Here is a 15,026-nt window from a genome sequence, read left to right as displayed (position 1 = left end):
CACCCCTGGTAAATATGATCAAAATTGGCTGTAAATCTTTGTTTATCTCTTTGATAAAAAGCCCTTGTTTATCTTTTTGATCTTTCGTTAATTTTTTTTGCAAAAATCTAACCTTTCATTGAAGTAAAAGAATTGAAAGTGGGGAGGAAATCACATTATGAAATAAATGTTTTTCTCCAAAACAAGTTGGCCACAATTATTGGCAACCCTAGAATTTTTTACGAGTAAAATATCTCTGAAGTATATTCCCATTAAAATTGACCTTTTTTCATGACTAAGAACATGAAATTGTCTAGCTATGACTTTTTGTTTCACAGGAGTTTAAATATGAGGAAACACAAATGCCAAATTCCCTTAATCATCCATCACAATGAGTAAAACCAAAGAATATAGTTCTGATGTGCATCAAAAGATTGTTGAGCATCACAAAATAGAAAGTGGCTGTAAGATTATAGATAAAGAATTGAAAATCCCCATTTTGACCATCAGGGCAATAATTAAGAAGTTCCAATCAACTAACGATGTTACGAATCTGCCAGGAAGAGGACGTGTGTCTATATTTTCGTAATGGACGGTGAGGAGGAAAGTTTGAGTGGCCAAAGACTCTCCAAGGATCACATATGGAGAATGGCAGAGATTACTTGAGTCTTGGGGGTCAGAAAGCCTAAAATTGTATCAAACAACCCCTACATCACCACATGTTGTTTGGGAGGGTTTCAAGAAAAATCCTCCTCGCTCCTCCAAAAATAAACTCCAGCATATTCAGTTGTCAGACATGGACACTGGAACGTCAAAAGGGACCGGATTCTTAGGTCAGATGAAACTAAAAAAGGGCTTTTTGGCAGCAAACCAACCAGATGTGTTTGGTGCAAACAGGGATAAAAAGTACCCCATGCCTACGGTTAAATTTACTGCTGGATCTTATATGTTGTGGGCCTATTTATTTGCTGGAGGTCCTGGACTTCTTGTTCAGATACATGGTATTATGGATTCTAGCAAATACCAACAGATAAAAAAATCAAAACCTGACTGCCTCTGCTAGAAATCTTATAATGGGCTGTGGTTGGATCTTCCATCAGGGCAACGGTCCAAAACAAACATCAAAATCAACACAAAAATGGGTAACTGAGCACAAAATGAAGCTTCTGCCATGACTGTCCCCTAAACTGAACCCTATAGAAAATGAGTGGGGTGAACTGAACAGAAGAAGCACCAACATGAACTTGTGAATCTGAAGGATCTGGAGAGATTCTGTATGGAGGAATGGTCTCTGATCTCTTGTCAGTTATTCTCCAAACTCATCAGGCATTATAGAAATAAGCTCAGATCTGTTATCTTGGCAAAAGGAGGTTGCAAAACGTATTTAATAACAGGGAGCCAATGATTATGGCCAGCGTCTTTTGGAGAAAAGTATTTATTTTATAATGTGATTTACCCCCCACTTTCAATTGTTTTACTTCAATGAAAGGTTAGATTTTTGCAATTTTTTTGAATGAAAGATCAAAAGCAATGCATATTTTTTTTTTACAGCCATTTTTTATCATATTTACCAGGGGTGCCATTAATTCTGACCACAACTGTATTTGGGGTTGCTAATGCATTGCTATACAGTTGCCAGTGTGAAGCTAGGCAGGTCCTAGAGTGTTCTTAGTGGTTGCGAGGGAGTTACTAGAGTGCTGGCATGCATTTGCTAGTGCATTACTATGCAGTTTGCAGGGTGTACTTGGTGGCTGCTAGGGTGCTCTGGGAGGTTCCCAGGGTATTTCTAGATGGTTCCTAGGGGAGATTGCTTGGGAATTTTAAATAGCTGCTAGATTGCTCTGTGTAGATCCAAGGGCATTGTTATGTGGTTGCTTGGGAAAACATTTCTGAAGAGAAACCTGCCACGAACACACCTTTGTGCGGTTGCTCCTGCTCTCTCCACCCCTGTCTCTCTTTCAGTGCGGCTGAGAAGCACATGTTGGCGTGTGAAGCCAGTATGATCCGCTACTTCTTTACTGCTGACCTCCACTCCTCTTATGAGCACTCCTCCTCCTCCAGTAGGATCCCTCCATCCTGGAACCGCTGCTGTCACTCCCGCCGTAAGGATGGGATCTGTCACAGCCCGACGGCCCAGCCAGGATAGCGGAGAAGACTGACCCGATGTGGACTCAGCAGGTTTAGACATGGCGGCTGAACGGCGCGGGGCCAGCAGAGCCTGAAGGTCAAAACTGGGATGGCGCTTGCGAGGGGGTTTGGGATGGAGTGGTGCATCTGTGGGCTACAGCAGGACAATTGCATGTAATTATTTGTTTTAACATAAAATCTCATTTACCTAAAAAAAAAACACAACATAAATTGGCACCAGCCAAAAATAAAATGCAAGTATATACTGGCAAAAAAATGATGACTTGCAACATAACACGTGGTTTAAATCTGTGCATGTCCTAACTAGATGTCTTGATGTTATATGGGGTTGCTATGTAGTTGCAAGGGTGTTGCTAAGCAGTTTATAGTGTGTTCTTCTTAGCTGTACCTAGGAAGTTGCTGTAAGATTTTTTGGGTGTTCTAAATGTTTTTATGGTGTTTTGGGGGGATCCCAGAGCATTGGTGTACAGTTGCTTGGGTATTGCTATGAAGTTGTTAGGGGGTTCTAGGTGTTTGCAAGAGTACTGCTATATGATTTTTACTGTGTTCTAAATGGTTCCCAGAATGTTTCTATGTGGTTGCTAGGGTGGTGCTATATGGTTGTTATGGTTTTCTGGATGGTTCCCAGGTTTAGTTATGTGGTTGCAAGGGAGTTGCTAGTGAGTTTCTAATGAGTTGCTATGCAGCTGCTAGGGTATTTCTGATGGTTGCTAGGGAGTTCTGGGTGAATCCCAGGGCATTGGAATCCAGTTGCTAGGGTGTTGGTATGCAGTTGTTAGGGGTCCTTGTGGTTGATATAGTGTTGCTGGAGGTTGTTAGAGCATTATGGATGGTTCCCAGGGTGTTGCTATGTAGTTGATAGGGTGTTGTTAAGTGGTTGGTGGTTGCTAGAAAGTTTCTAGATAGCTGTTAGGGTGTTGCTTGGTGTTTTTCTGGATGGTTTTCTCAGGTCACCTTTCACTGACAAGAGTAGCAAAAACTTTTATTTTGGATGTTGAACACGACTGCAACTCTGTCATTCTAAAACACTAACATTTTTTTTGGCTGGGTGCAGCAGATTTTGCAGAAACTTTCCCCCTCCTGGATTCACCCCATCTTTCTTCTTCTCCTCTCCAATCTTGAGTGTTGAGCAGTTTTGTGGCCGGAAGAGAGACGCCAGTGAACCCCAGGACTGCATGCCCCCCTCTCCTCCAGGGCACCAGTCCGGCTCAATTTCGCCCTCTAAATCCCCCAAGCTGGAGGTGCTGGGGGCAGGAGTCCTCCCTCGTCCCCCAGAGTCCTGTTCCTGACCCTGGGCTGTAGACAAACCTCTTTCCGCCTGCAGGATTCGGCTCTTAAACTGAGCCAGTGTTTTTTGATAGCGCTCCAGAGTCTGAGACCAGAGGTCCAACAAAGGCCCTCCACCCAGTTCCAGTGCAAGAGCACGAGCGTCCTGGAAACGTGATGGAGGGATAGGAGGAAGAGAGGAGAGAGGAGAGGACGAGGAAGAGGAAGGAGAGGAGGACGACACCACATCACACCACTGAGATGCCTGCAGGGGAGGAATGGAGATGTAGTCATGATTACTGGCAAAATTATGTGTATGTAGGAACGGAATGTAGGAAGCCAAAAATTAATTATATATTGCAGTAATTGTATACAGTGGGATCCAATTGAGAGCACCTAAGTAAATGCTTCTACACTGCAAAAAAAACCCAATAATTTCCTTAAGGTGCAGTCACACTAACAAAATTTAGGTGATATTTTGCGGCCAAAAAAGGTCCATTGTCAGTAATGTTTCACCCTCACTCGAAACGCTGATTGCGCAGATTCCTATTGAAATACCTGGATTTTGCCCACGTAATTTCATAGAGCAATGATAAATGTGACCGCACACCTTTAATCAGTATTTTTACTAATTAACTAACATAATTTACTGTGAGATAAATGTTATAAAACTTGAATTTAAGTTAGCATGAAGCAGAAATTGCAAGCGTCTAAATTACTTAATTAATTGGTTCAGCTGCAATAAAAAATAAATAAAAAAACTATGTGGAATTGCATAGCAAAAAAAAGCCAGTTATGACATTTTGGTTAAAGATTAAAGCTGAGTAGATGAATCGCATATAAGAAGAGCTGGAACATGCATTAATTTTTTTTCATTGCCAATAGTGAGTTTATTTCCCTTACCCCATTGGCAAATAGTGAAGACTAAAATGTCATCTATTAATATAATTTCATTATTTAATATTATGTACCTGTATTATTATTCTTTATTAGTGTTCATAATCAGTTGTATTATCTTATGAAGTTTAAAATGCATGAGTAAGACTATAGATTGCATGGACACGTGTTTGAGGATCATATTTTAGACACAAGGAGGGGAGCTGGGAGAGTTATATATTTTGCTAAGATGTATGTGTGCAATGCAACGTTCACTGAGCAGAGATGTTCCAATGATGATGATGATACATTAAATGTGTACAATTGGTATGTTCTTTACAAGGAAAGGAATGTTTTTCAACTGATGCAAATGTACCACAAATGTATACACTGAGAGATAGTTTCTTAATATGGAAAGTGGATTGTACCATGTGTAAGCATGAGGTAGAAGTTCCATTTTTAAACATAAGCAACGTGTTTTTCTACCTTACAAGGAAGTTGAAGGTTGCTCAGTGGTGTATATAAGCTCAATCTTACTGCACTACGGCAGAGAAACATCGGGAACACATAGACCTGGCACGAATACAACATCTTCTCAAGTTTCTCTCCTATGCTGACGAATAAAGCAAGATAACTGGTGTCCGGTTCCGTGAATCAAATAATAACGGGGAAAAGGCTTAATTCCAAGTTTACAACAGTTAATAGTTTAATATTGTTTCCTGTTTAGATTAATATGAGATCCCTGTGTGTGTGTGTATTAGTTTGTGCTTTACCTCAGTAAGTGTAGACAGCAGTCGTTGTGTGTTGTCCAGCTGTGTCCAGCAGTCTGACAGAAGGTGAGACATGTCTCGCACTCTTTCCCTTATTGGAGGGAGTTTGTCCAGCACGGTTCTGAGACCAGACCAATCCAGCTCAGACCAGCTCTCCACCTCTGCCAGCAACACCAGAGTCTCACTGTGAAGCTCCTATAAACACACAAAAATGCAAACCTAGCTGATTGTTTTTTTTACAACAATTTTTTACACATAACAAATGTGTGAAAATGAGAAGCATCTCAGATCATATATGAAAGTCTATTTCAGTTGTAGTTGTCAAACACACTGACCATAGCAGTGTCTCTGAAGCTCTTAAACTTGTGCTGTTTGAGTGACAGTCTGCTGAGAGACAGAGGAGGGTGTTTATAGTCCTCTAGCTGCTCCTGTATGTGCTCTATGTCTCTCTCACACTGGAGCAAACACACACACACACACACACACACACACACACACACACACACACACACGCACACACACACACACACACACAAACACACAGAGAGAAAGAAACAAGTCAATATCATTTGTAATGAAATACATGTATTAGGACTGCACAATTATGAGAAAACTTGTAATTGTTGTTTTTTTTTCCATTAAGAAAGGAATAGTTCACAAAAAAATGAAATTTCTGTCATTATTTACTTAATATTTACCCTAATGTCCTCATACCCTCTTTGCTGCATTACTTTCATTGTTCCATTAAACACACAATGAGAAATTTACTGGTTGCAGTGTTGTTATTGTTAACTAAAACTATTTTTTTTTAATTTGTTAACTGAAATAAAATATAAAATATTTGATGAAAAATGCAAACTTGCATCGCCTTGGCAACTAACTGAAATAAAAAAGTTGAAGTAGAAGTACTAAAATTAATACATCTAAAAAATAAATTGTATCTAAATTTAAAAATAAAAATTAATTACAAAAACTTTAAAGCAACAATTATAACTGAATGTATAAATAAAAGCTCATTCAAGAGTGTGAGAGGATGTTTTCAGTGAAAAAACTGCCATGTTCAGACTGTGCATAAAAAATATAGTGCATGAAACTTTTATGGTGCTTTTCATTTTCATGTCAACTTTTCCTTCCTATAATTTATTCTTTTCTTATAATCTTATAATTTTCTTTATGAACACATCCAAAACAAGCCGTTTCTGAATGACTTCATTGCTGTTATACAAGGTATTGCATTAGTCATTCAAAACACATAGTCATTCAAAACACACTACCTAAATGGTCAGCATGGTTCTCCTAAAAGCTTAAAAAAACAAAACAGTTATTCAAAGCAAGTGAGTGACACGATGTGTCAAAACTGGAAAGCTCCCATTATAATCAACAAAGCTGCAAGTTTCCACAGTTTCACGTGACTGTTTGTTTCCACAGACCAGCGTGAATTCATTGTTCTGGACTCTCTCGAACGTTCCCATTATAATCAGCAAATGTCTACACTGCATAATAATTCAACTCTGGGCCTTGAGAGTTGAGTTACAATACTCATCAAACACAGTTTATGGTGTATGCAAAATCTTTTATATTTGAATTTATTCAAAAAAATATATATATATTTTTATTAAGTATCTTTTCTTCATGAATTCTAGCCATTGGTAGCTATGCATTCATCTAATCATCATTACAGTTTTTTCCGATTGCTAAACAACAGTGAGCACAACTGGAGCTACATGTGCAAAACTCTAACTACAGTCTGCACTACCAACAGTCACCTGAGCTAAACAGTTCACATCACCTGCAAAACTCATTCCAAGCAACACAACTCTTAACACATGGCTCAAAACAGGCTCAGTGCAACCAAACACTATGCACAACCCTCACTGAGATAACACACACTGTCACTCAGAACACACTGAGAGTAAAAACACTAGCATCAAACACCAATACAGAAAATACAAACTTTTCATTTTTACAGTTTGAACAATTCAGTGACTTCATACAAAGTAATATTTTCTTCAAAGAAAAGAGTGACATTCTTTCACATGATTTATTTAAATTTTTAGAACATAACAATTCTTTAAGGTAAATGAAAATTAGTTTGCTTCAATAGTCTGTAGTAATTTACGGAATTACAGTAATGAGAAAAAAAAAGTAGAAACTAAAAGTACATACTGTAATTCGAACAAATAATTGAGGGGCTAATCCTGCCTCTCTCTAGCATCAGGCCACAGGTTTTCATCAACATCAGTTCCCATCAAAACCCGTCTTCCTTGTTCCATTTCCAAAATTAGTCTTTCTGAGCTCTACCTATATATATATATATATATATATATATATATATATATATATATATATATATATATATATATATATATATATATATATATATATATATATATATATATATGTGTGTGTGTGTTCACTAACAAGTCTAAAACAAGACACCTGCTTAGCCTTTCAGCTGAAATTGCAATCAGCAGTGTTTGAAAGGCACAAGGCTGAAATCTATTCTGTTTTGAATACGGTTCACAGTTTTGACAGCAGTGTGTTAGCATTTGAACAAAGTGCTGTAAATCCACAGTGTTGTGCAGGTTGTGGTTAAAGTCATGGGATAAGTGTATAGAGTTTTGAAAACTATGTTCAAGCAATGAAAAACGAACTAGAGTTTGGTCCACATGAACTGCTGCTGTGCAGACTGTAGTTAGAGTTTTGCACATGTGACTCCAGTTGTGCCCACTGTCGTTTAGCAATCAAAAAAAAATGTAATCATTACCTACTGCGCAATGTGACGTCGGAGTGACGTCATTTTCATGTAATGTTTTATGACGCCAGGCGACGTCTTTTTTCGACATCTTCCGCACGTCTAATGTTGAAGTCCGCCCGTCCACAAGTTTTTTTCGATTGCTAAACGACAGTATATATATATATATATATATATATATATATATATATATATATATATATATATATATATATAGGTAGAGCTCAGAAAGATCAATTTTGGAAATGGAACAAGGAAGACGGGTTTTGATGGGAACTGGTGTTGATGAAAACCTGTGGCCTGATGCTAGAGAGAGGCAGGATTAGCCCCTCAATTATTTTTTCGAATTACAGTATGTACTTTTAGTTTCTACCTTTTTTTTCTCATTACTGTAATTCCGTAAATTACTACAGACTATTGAAGCAAACTAATTTTCATTTACCTTAAAGAATTGTTCTGTTCTAAAAAATTCAATAAATCATGTGAAAGAATGTCACTCTTTTCTTTGAAGAAAATATTACTTTGTATGAAGTCACTGAATTGTTCAAACTGTAAAGATGAAAAGTTTGTATTTTCTGTATTGGTGTTTGATGCTAGTGTTTTTACTCTCAGTGTGTTCTGAGTGACAGTGTGTGTTATCTCAGTGAGGGTTGTGCATAGTGTTTGGTTGCACTGAGCCTGTTTTGAGCCATGTGTTAAGAGTTGTGTTGCTTGAAATGAGTTTTGCAGGTGATGTGAACTGTTTAGCTCAGGTGACTGTTGGTAGTGCAGACTGTAGTTAGAGTTTTGCACATGTAGCTCCAGTTGTGCTCACTGTTGTTTAGCAATTGAAAAAAAAAAAACTGTAATCATGTTGATAATAACAATGTTGATATTTGTAAATAAAAAAAATATTACATAGTAATCATGTAAATTTCCTGCACCTGTCATAGACGTCCAAATGACATCCAAAAAAATTACCCAGTTCAAAGGTCCAATGTTGAACGTCAATATGACGTCCAAGTTGGGTCATGGTTGGACGTCCAAAAATTGGACCTAGTTTGGACGTCGAATAGATGTCCAGAATTGGTGATGGACCGACGGACCCAATATAGACATGATCTGCACGTCCTTCCGACGTCCAATGTTTAGTGGGTATATTCCTTATGTTACATGATTATTATTTTACATGTTATTGATTTCTTTAACCATTTACATATATTCTACCATGTACTCTTGATATGTTTGATTATTCTCAAATGTAAGTCTTTTGTGTCTCTTCTGTGCTGTAAGATTGAGGGGTTCATCCTGTTGACCGGGGTATGTTTTCCATCAAAATTGATTATGTGATGTACCTTGGTATCAAAATATGTCTTTTTCCATCTCTGCAGACATGAGATAATGCAAGATCTGCAATATTCCCTTAAAGGTCTTAAAGGTGTTAAAACCACAATTGCTTATTACGTTATTCCGTGTGCCATGGAAGGACCATGGTGGACCTAATAAGACCTGCATCATTAAATGGTTGCAAGATAAGTATAAAGAAGGAACTTCAGTAGGTACTTTCCCTTCCTGTTATGTAGTCATAGCATATAAAATGTTTAGTTTCAGAAGACTCTGGGCTTCTTCTTTTCCTTCTTCTTCCTCTCCTTGCATTCTGCAAATATCTTACTTCTTTTGGGCTTTTCTTTTCTCTGATCTTCACAAACTTCATCTGTTAGAGACAATACTTTGGATATTAATGCTTAGATTAATTTTTCTATCTTATCTTGAAACTTATTTGCTATTGAAATTTGAATATTTACTTGATTCACTTTTTTTTTTACATTTTAATTAATAAAATTTGTTATTCCTTATTCAAATTTGATCTCTGGCATAATCATTGCTCATCTGCCTGGATCTCACTGCTTTATTTTAACAAGCTATTAAAGGTCTTCGGGATTACTTGAAAAATAGAAGCAGGTGTAATATATGTCTTTCTGTCTGATGGTCTATCTAAAATAATTCCTAACTACTACCCGAATAATATTCAGTTAACAAATCTTCTCTTTATCCTCACACATACAGTACCTTGTCCAGTTTATCCACAAGTGTAGCCAGTCTCCCCAGTGCTTCGAGGTCACGACCCCTCTGATTGGACACACGCACCAGCCGGTGAAGCGCATCATCCACACTGTCATATAGGTTAGAGGTCACTGCTAAAGCAGCCCTAAAAGCAAAAAGCAGAATTACGTCAGCAACATTCCAGATTTTAAACAAACAACTTTAAATGTCCACTACAGATTAAATTTAAGTGAAACTAAGTGTGAACTAATTTTACAGTATTATTATTTATTCTTTCTCTATTCTATACATACTTGCAGTCTGGTGATTTCTGTGCCAACCCTGATGTCCCATTGGCCAGACCTGCCAGCCAAGCCCCACCCCTCTGCTGCAGCTCTGTCAGCCGCTGGTCAGTGAGAATACTTGTCATTAACTGTTTGTGTTTGTCGGCGCTGCAGGGAACATTCTAAAGGTGAATAGAATAAGTTATTAGAAACAGTCTAATAACTAATCTGTCCGTGTCTGCATAATTGTTGCATAACAAATATTACACAAACAAATAAGTATTGAAATACACTTTAAGTAGACAGCAAATCATATTGCCATCAAATGCTGCTTAACCTTAATACTGTCAGGTAGTGGTTCTGTGTCCATAGACTGCAGTGCGTCTCCCAGCAGGGTGAGGGCGCACTCACAGCACTCAGTCAACTGCTCCAAACTCTGTGTAGAGCATTAGGAAGAGCATGTTAATCAACTGCAGATGTTGGGTCAGGCTTGTGGTAATTATTAAAACATTTAGATTTACGTTTATTGGTGCTTTTTAAGAGTATAACTTAACTTAAAGATTCAAAATATATTTATCCGAAGTGCTAAGTTTACACACACACACACACACAAAGATATCCATTAAAATTTTGTTATTTTTTTATGTTAATGGACAGGTTACATAAAACTGCATAAATTACGGTCTCTATTTTTTCTGCATATTTGCTCTGGGAGAATTTTTACCATTCATTTCTTTGTGTGTTGGACCAGGGTTGACGCTAAACTCTAATGTTACCTAGCTAGTTTCTCCTAGCCTGAAAAAGTCACAAAAGATTTCTGTGATTACTATTTCCATGTAACTTCTCCGGTGGTGAATCTTGCCGCAGGATTATGGTTAGTAGTGCAGTAGTATTTTTTTAAATGAAATATATCGCATTCATTATATAAACTATGACTTCAGATCTGATGGTCTTGAAAGGTTTATAAGGTGTTCTATGCAATTTCCATCAGTCATGTGTAGCAGTCCGTACTAGTATTTATAAACATTAGAAACAAAGTAGTATTTACAAGACACCAGGTTGATACAGTAAGCACTTTTGAGAAGAACTAACACTGGATTTGTCAAAGTTTGTCAGGTAACTGGTGCAAAATTCTTGAAATACATTAATTTAAGACTTTTAGTAGCAAGTAAACTAGACATCCATTAGCTGGATAGTCAGAATAAGATGTAATGTGAACCATGCCAGATATCTGGCAACACGTCTTGTCAAGTAATTTCTTACCAGTCTGAAAGTGAGCCAGTCATCATGTGAGTGGTTAAAGTCTCCACCCATTTCTCTGGGCAACTGCTGCTTGTCCACAAACTGCTGAAGGATGCCCGTACCTCGTACTGAATGCACCTGAGAGAGTAAAATAGATAATGAGTTTTATTATCTAGTCAAATGCTTGAGCGCTAGACAGCACATTAATTTTTCCCACAGGAACTGAACGAACTCCCTGGGGATGTGGAGGAGCTGAAAGAAGAAAAAAAAGTGCTGCCAACTGTTGTAACTGCGAAATCTTTGTTTTCTATGTCTGAGATGGTCTCTGTGACACAAATATAATATAATCTTATGTTTGAGGTGCTGATGGATTTCACATTTTGGATGTAGCCTTCCATGACACAGCTTTTTAGCAAATAGATATTTTTGGCAGATATAAATGCACTGATATTCCAGATACAATCCAAATAAGCACTAATAGGAAAGTTAAGCAGAATTTGCAACAGTAACTAATGGAGACTGTTAATATCAGTTCCACATCACAAATTATATAACTATATATAACTAACTCTTCTTCATTTTCTTCCTTGTAGGGTGTTTTAGCTACCAATAGCTGCTCCTCCTTGCTCCTCAATCTGTCTTATGTTTGTCACATAGTTGTTGATCACAAAAAGTGATTAGAAAGATCCTTCCATACCATTCCCTATTTTGTGTTAGCCCAAATTGATTGATACAAATTTAACTCAGTATATAAACATGAACCTCTATTCCATCCAGACCCAGTTGGGTCAATTCTTCTTGTTCCTCTGTTAGGATAAGAATCGAGTCAAGGCCTGTTGCTGTCTGTTCCTGTTAAAACACAAGCCGACACAAACACTCAGAAAAAACAGATTTAGAATCAATATAAAGTGCCAGCTGGATCACAAACAGTCAGTGCACTGACTCACCTTGAAGAGCTTCAGTGCAGAGAGACAGAGTTCAGACGGGGAAGACTTTCTGCTGTCCACTATCACGGTAAGACCCTTCTCTTTGGCCATAGGTCTGTTTAAAATAAAAAAAAAAGCACAGCAATTAGCACGCACATTAGCCTAGCCAAGCACAGTAAAAGGTCATGAGATAGTGCCCTCCAGTCTAAAATTCAGTGAAGCACTGGGGATTTACCAAAATCCTGGCCAACTCTAACTCTAACTTTAGCTCACTCAATATGAATGTTTTTCAAAAGAAACCAATGCATGTAATATGTGTGTAGGTGACAGTTGTGATGGTCTTTGTCAAATGGGTTACATAACAGACCTGGTGATGGTGTAATAGCAGGACAACACTTTGATCATTTCATCTGTGTTCCAGCCATCCTCTGGGAGGTGACTTTCTGTGAAAACCAATGCTCGTCCCAGTCGATCCATAGTACCTACATAAGAAATCACTTAATGTTAAGGGAAAATCAAATATTTTGTAACTACTAAGCAAGAACATTTACCTGTTAATTTTAGCTTTCCTGACTGCAGAAGATTGAAATCTAAGTCTCTAAGATGAGGAGGGGGAGATTTGGACTCCAAGTGAGCAGCAGATTCAGATAATCCCATCTCTTTTTGGGAATGGTCAGGAAAGGATGTGCCAGACTGGCTTTCTGCAATACATGTTGAATTTAAACAGACTGAGTATGGAGTAAGCCAGTGGTTCCCAAACTTTCTCTGCCACGCCCCCTTTTTGTAGAGAAAAACATTTTCAAGCCCCCACCACCCCCTTTGTGTTCATTATGTAAAAAAAAATGTTTTTGAAAGTCTCTTATGCTCACCAAGGCTGCTTTTATATATTAAAAATACATTAAACTTAATATTGTAATCTTGTGAAATATTATAATGTATTTTTTTTTAATATGTTTTCACATTTTCACAATTTATTCCTGTGGTGGCAAAGCTGGACTCTCAGCATCATTACTCCAGTCTTCGGTGTCACATGATCCTTCAGAAATCATTCTAATATGCTGATTATCTGCTTTAAGAAACATTTCTGGTTATTATCAATGTTGAAAACAGTTGTGCTGCTTCATGTTTTTGAGGAAACTTTTTTTCAGGATTATTTGATGAATATAGATGCACCCACATAAAGACACTCTCAGACATAACCTTGATTGCAAAATTCTAAAGGATTTTTTAAAAACATAATTAAAACAGTACTACAGCTTCTCAACATCAACGGGTTTCTCTTTGTGTCCGTGATGTGAAGTCTCTAAGTGGTGTCTTACTTGTACGACTTCATATTGTCAGAAGTTAATATTTTGAGGCACGCAACACACTGTTGTGTCTCTTCATTACCCACAATTGTACTGGTGAATCCGAGGGCGAGATATGCCCCGTCATATTTTCTCATAGTTCCATTTGTCCTTTGTGTAGGAGCGATGGAGTACGTCAGAAATACAATGGGACATCAGTTCACTGTCTGGGATTTGTTGTGTCGTGTCAGTCGCATCCAGTAGACAGCATCACTGATTATAATGGGTTCTAGACACGTTGTTTGGTATTTGTGAATATAAAGAAGATTCATCATCTGATTTACATTTATCTGGCACCTAGCAGTCCTTTCACAAACTTGTCCATGCTTAGTGCATAATTATAACCAAGCATCATTCATTATATTTTTACATGGCTCCCTGCAAAACTCAATTCTGATTCTTCAATCGTGCCATCTAGTGGTCTGTTATTTCATGCTATACAACGATAACACTGTTTAAACTGTCAAATTAATATTTTGTGTTTAATTATTTACTTATGTGGCAAGTAGCTCCATAATAAGTTGGATAATTATGCAGTGGGGTCTTGTATCACCCTGAAGAGGTTTCTTTTGCATAACAATCTGCTTACTGTACACTTTCCCTTAGCCTTTCCAAGCCCCATTTTAATAACCCTTAGGGGTTGTGCCCCCCAGTCTGGAAACCACTGGAGTAAGCAATGATTTACTTACTCAGTGTCAGGCCACTGATAAGCATTAACTGTGCTGATCAGAACATACCTCTATCTTTGGCCTTTGACTTTGCATCTGTTTCTGCATCAGTGGCTGGTACACAGACTTTGCAATCTTTGGATAGCTGAGGAGCATCCTCTGTTTGGCTAGAATGGCTGATTGGGTGAATGGTTTTGCTCTGGGTCTTTGAGATGACTTGGTCACCCTTGCCTTTATGTTGGACACGGCCATTGGATTTGGCCTTCCCTTTGCCTCCTTTGGCTTTCCTTTTCCTCCTGTAGGAAAGCAAATGTATGTGTTTTAGTGATTCAACAGATTCTGTATGGTTATAGTGGTATGGTATCACTTGTACAGGCAGTGCTGAGCACAGCAAAATGGTGCAAACACAAATATATGAAGCATTAATAGAATTTCATATTTGGGACTATAAATGTCTACATGACCATACCTGGGTGCTCTGAATCCACCCGTTTTTACTTCTTTTCCTCTGGGACAAACAAAGTTATCTGACTTTCCAGCACGCTTTTCTCCCATGGTACTCATAGTACCTGATGGTGGCAGAATTTTATCTGTTTTCTCATCACTGGTATTGTCTGAATGTCTGGTTCTGCTTTGCGTACAACCTGATAAATCAGATGCATTGTTCAGGAAAGAATCTCGGAGGGATGTTGTACTTGTCCTAGATTGTCCAGATTGCTTGTTTATGCCTTCTGTTTCCTCATA

The 15,026-nt window shown here is 37.9% G+C and overlaps 1 protein-coding gene across 2 annotated transcripts in view; it reads right to left on the bottom strand.

The window, feature by feature from the left end:
• Nucleotides 1-15,020, bottom strand: part of arhgef40 (Rho guanine nucleotide exchange factor (GEF) 40) — a 49,296-nt gene extending 34,276 nt beyond the window's left edge. Inside the window, exons 1-14 of one of the 2 annotated variants that reach the window (XM_081359358.1) lie at nt 14,752-15,020; nt 14,352-14,578; nt 12,820-12,969; nt 12,636-12,750; nt 12,290-12,383; nt 12,105-12,191; nt 11,364-11,480; nt 10,438-10,536; nt 10,131-10,282; nt 9,844-9,982; nt 5,375-5,494; nt 5,043-5,234; nt 3,161-3,658; nt 1,896-2,260 (exon numbers count right to left, since the gene is read on the bottom strand). In XM_081359358.1, the coding sequence (XP_081215484.1) occupies nt 1,896-2,260; nt 3,161-3,658; nt 5,043-5,234; nt 5,375-5,494; nt 9,844-9,982; nt 10,131-10,282; nt 10,438-10,536; nt 11,364-11,480; nt 12,105-12,191; nt 12,290-12,383; nt 12,636-12,750; nt 12,820-12,969; nt 14,352-14,578; nt 14,752-14,846 (2,450 nt within the window). In that variant the 5' untranslated portion in view covers nt 14,847-15,020. The remainder of the gene's footprint in view (nt 1-1,895; nt 2,261-3,160; nt 3,659-5,042; nt 5,235-5,374; nt 5,495-9,843; nt 9,983-10,130; nt 10,283-10,437; nt 10,537-11,363; nt 11,481-12,104; nt 12,192-12,289; nt 12,384-12,635; nt 12,751-12,819; nt 12,970-14,351; nt 14,579-14,751) is intronic. The other variant, XM_081359359.1, reaches the window with a different exon arrangement.
• Nucleotides 15,021-15,026: the final 6 nt, after the last annotated feature.

The sequence above is a fragment of the Scardinius erythrophthalmus genome, assembly GCF_964197995.2.
Source record: "Scardinius erythrophthalmus genome assembly, chromosome: 2".
NCBI classification, from domain to species: Eukaryota; Metazoa; Chordata; class Actinopteri; order Cypriniformes; family Leuciscidae; genus Scardinius; species Scardinius erythrophthalmus.
Note: the sequence above shows the minus strand (reverse complement) of the source record. Positions and strands in the feature narration are given on the sequence as shown.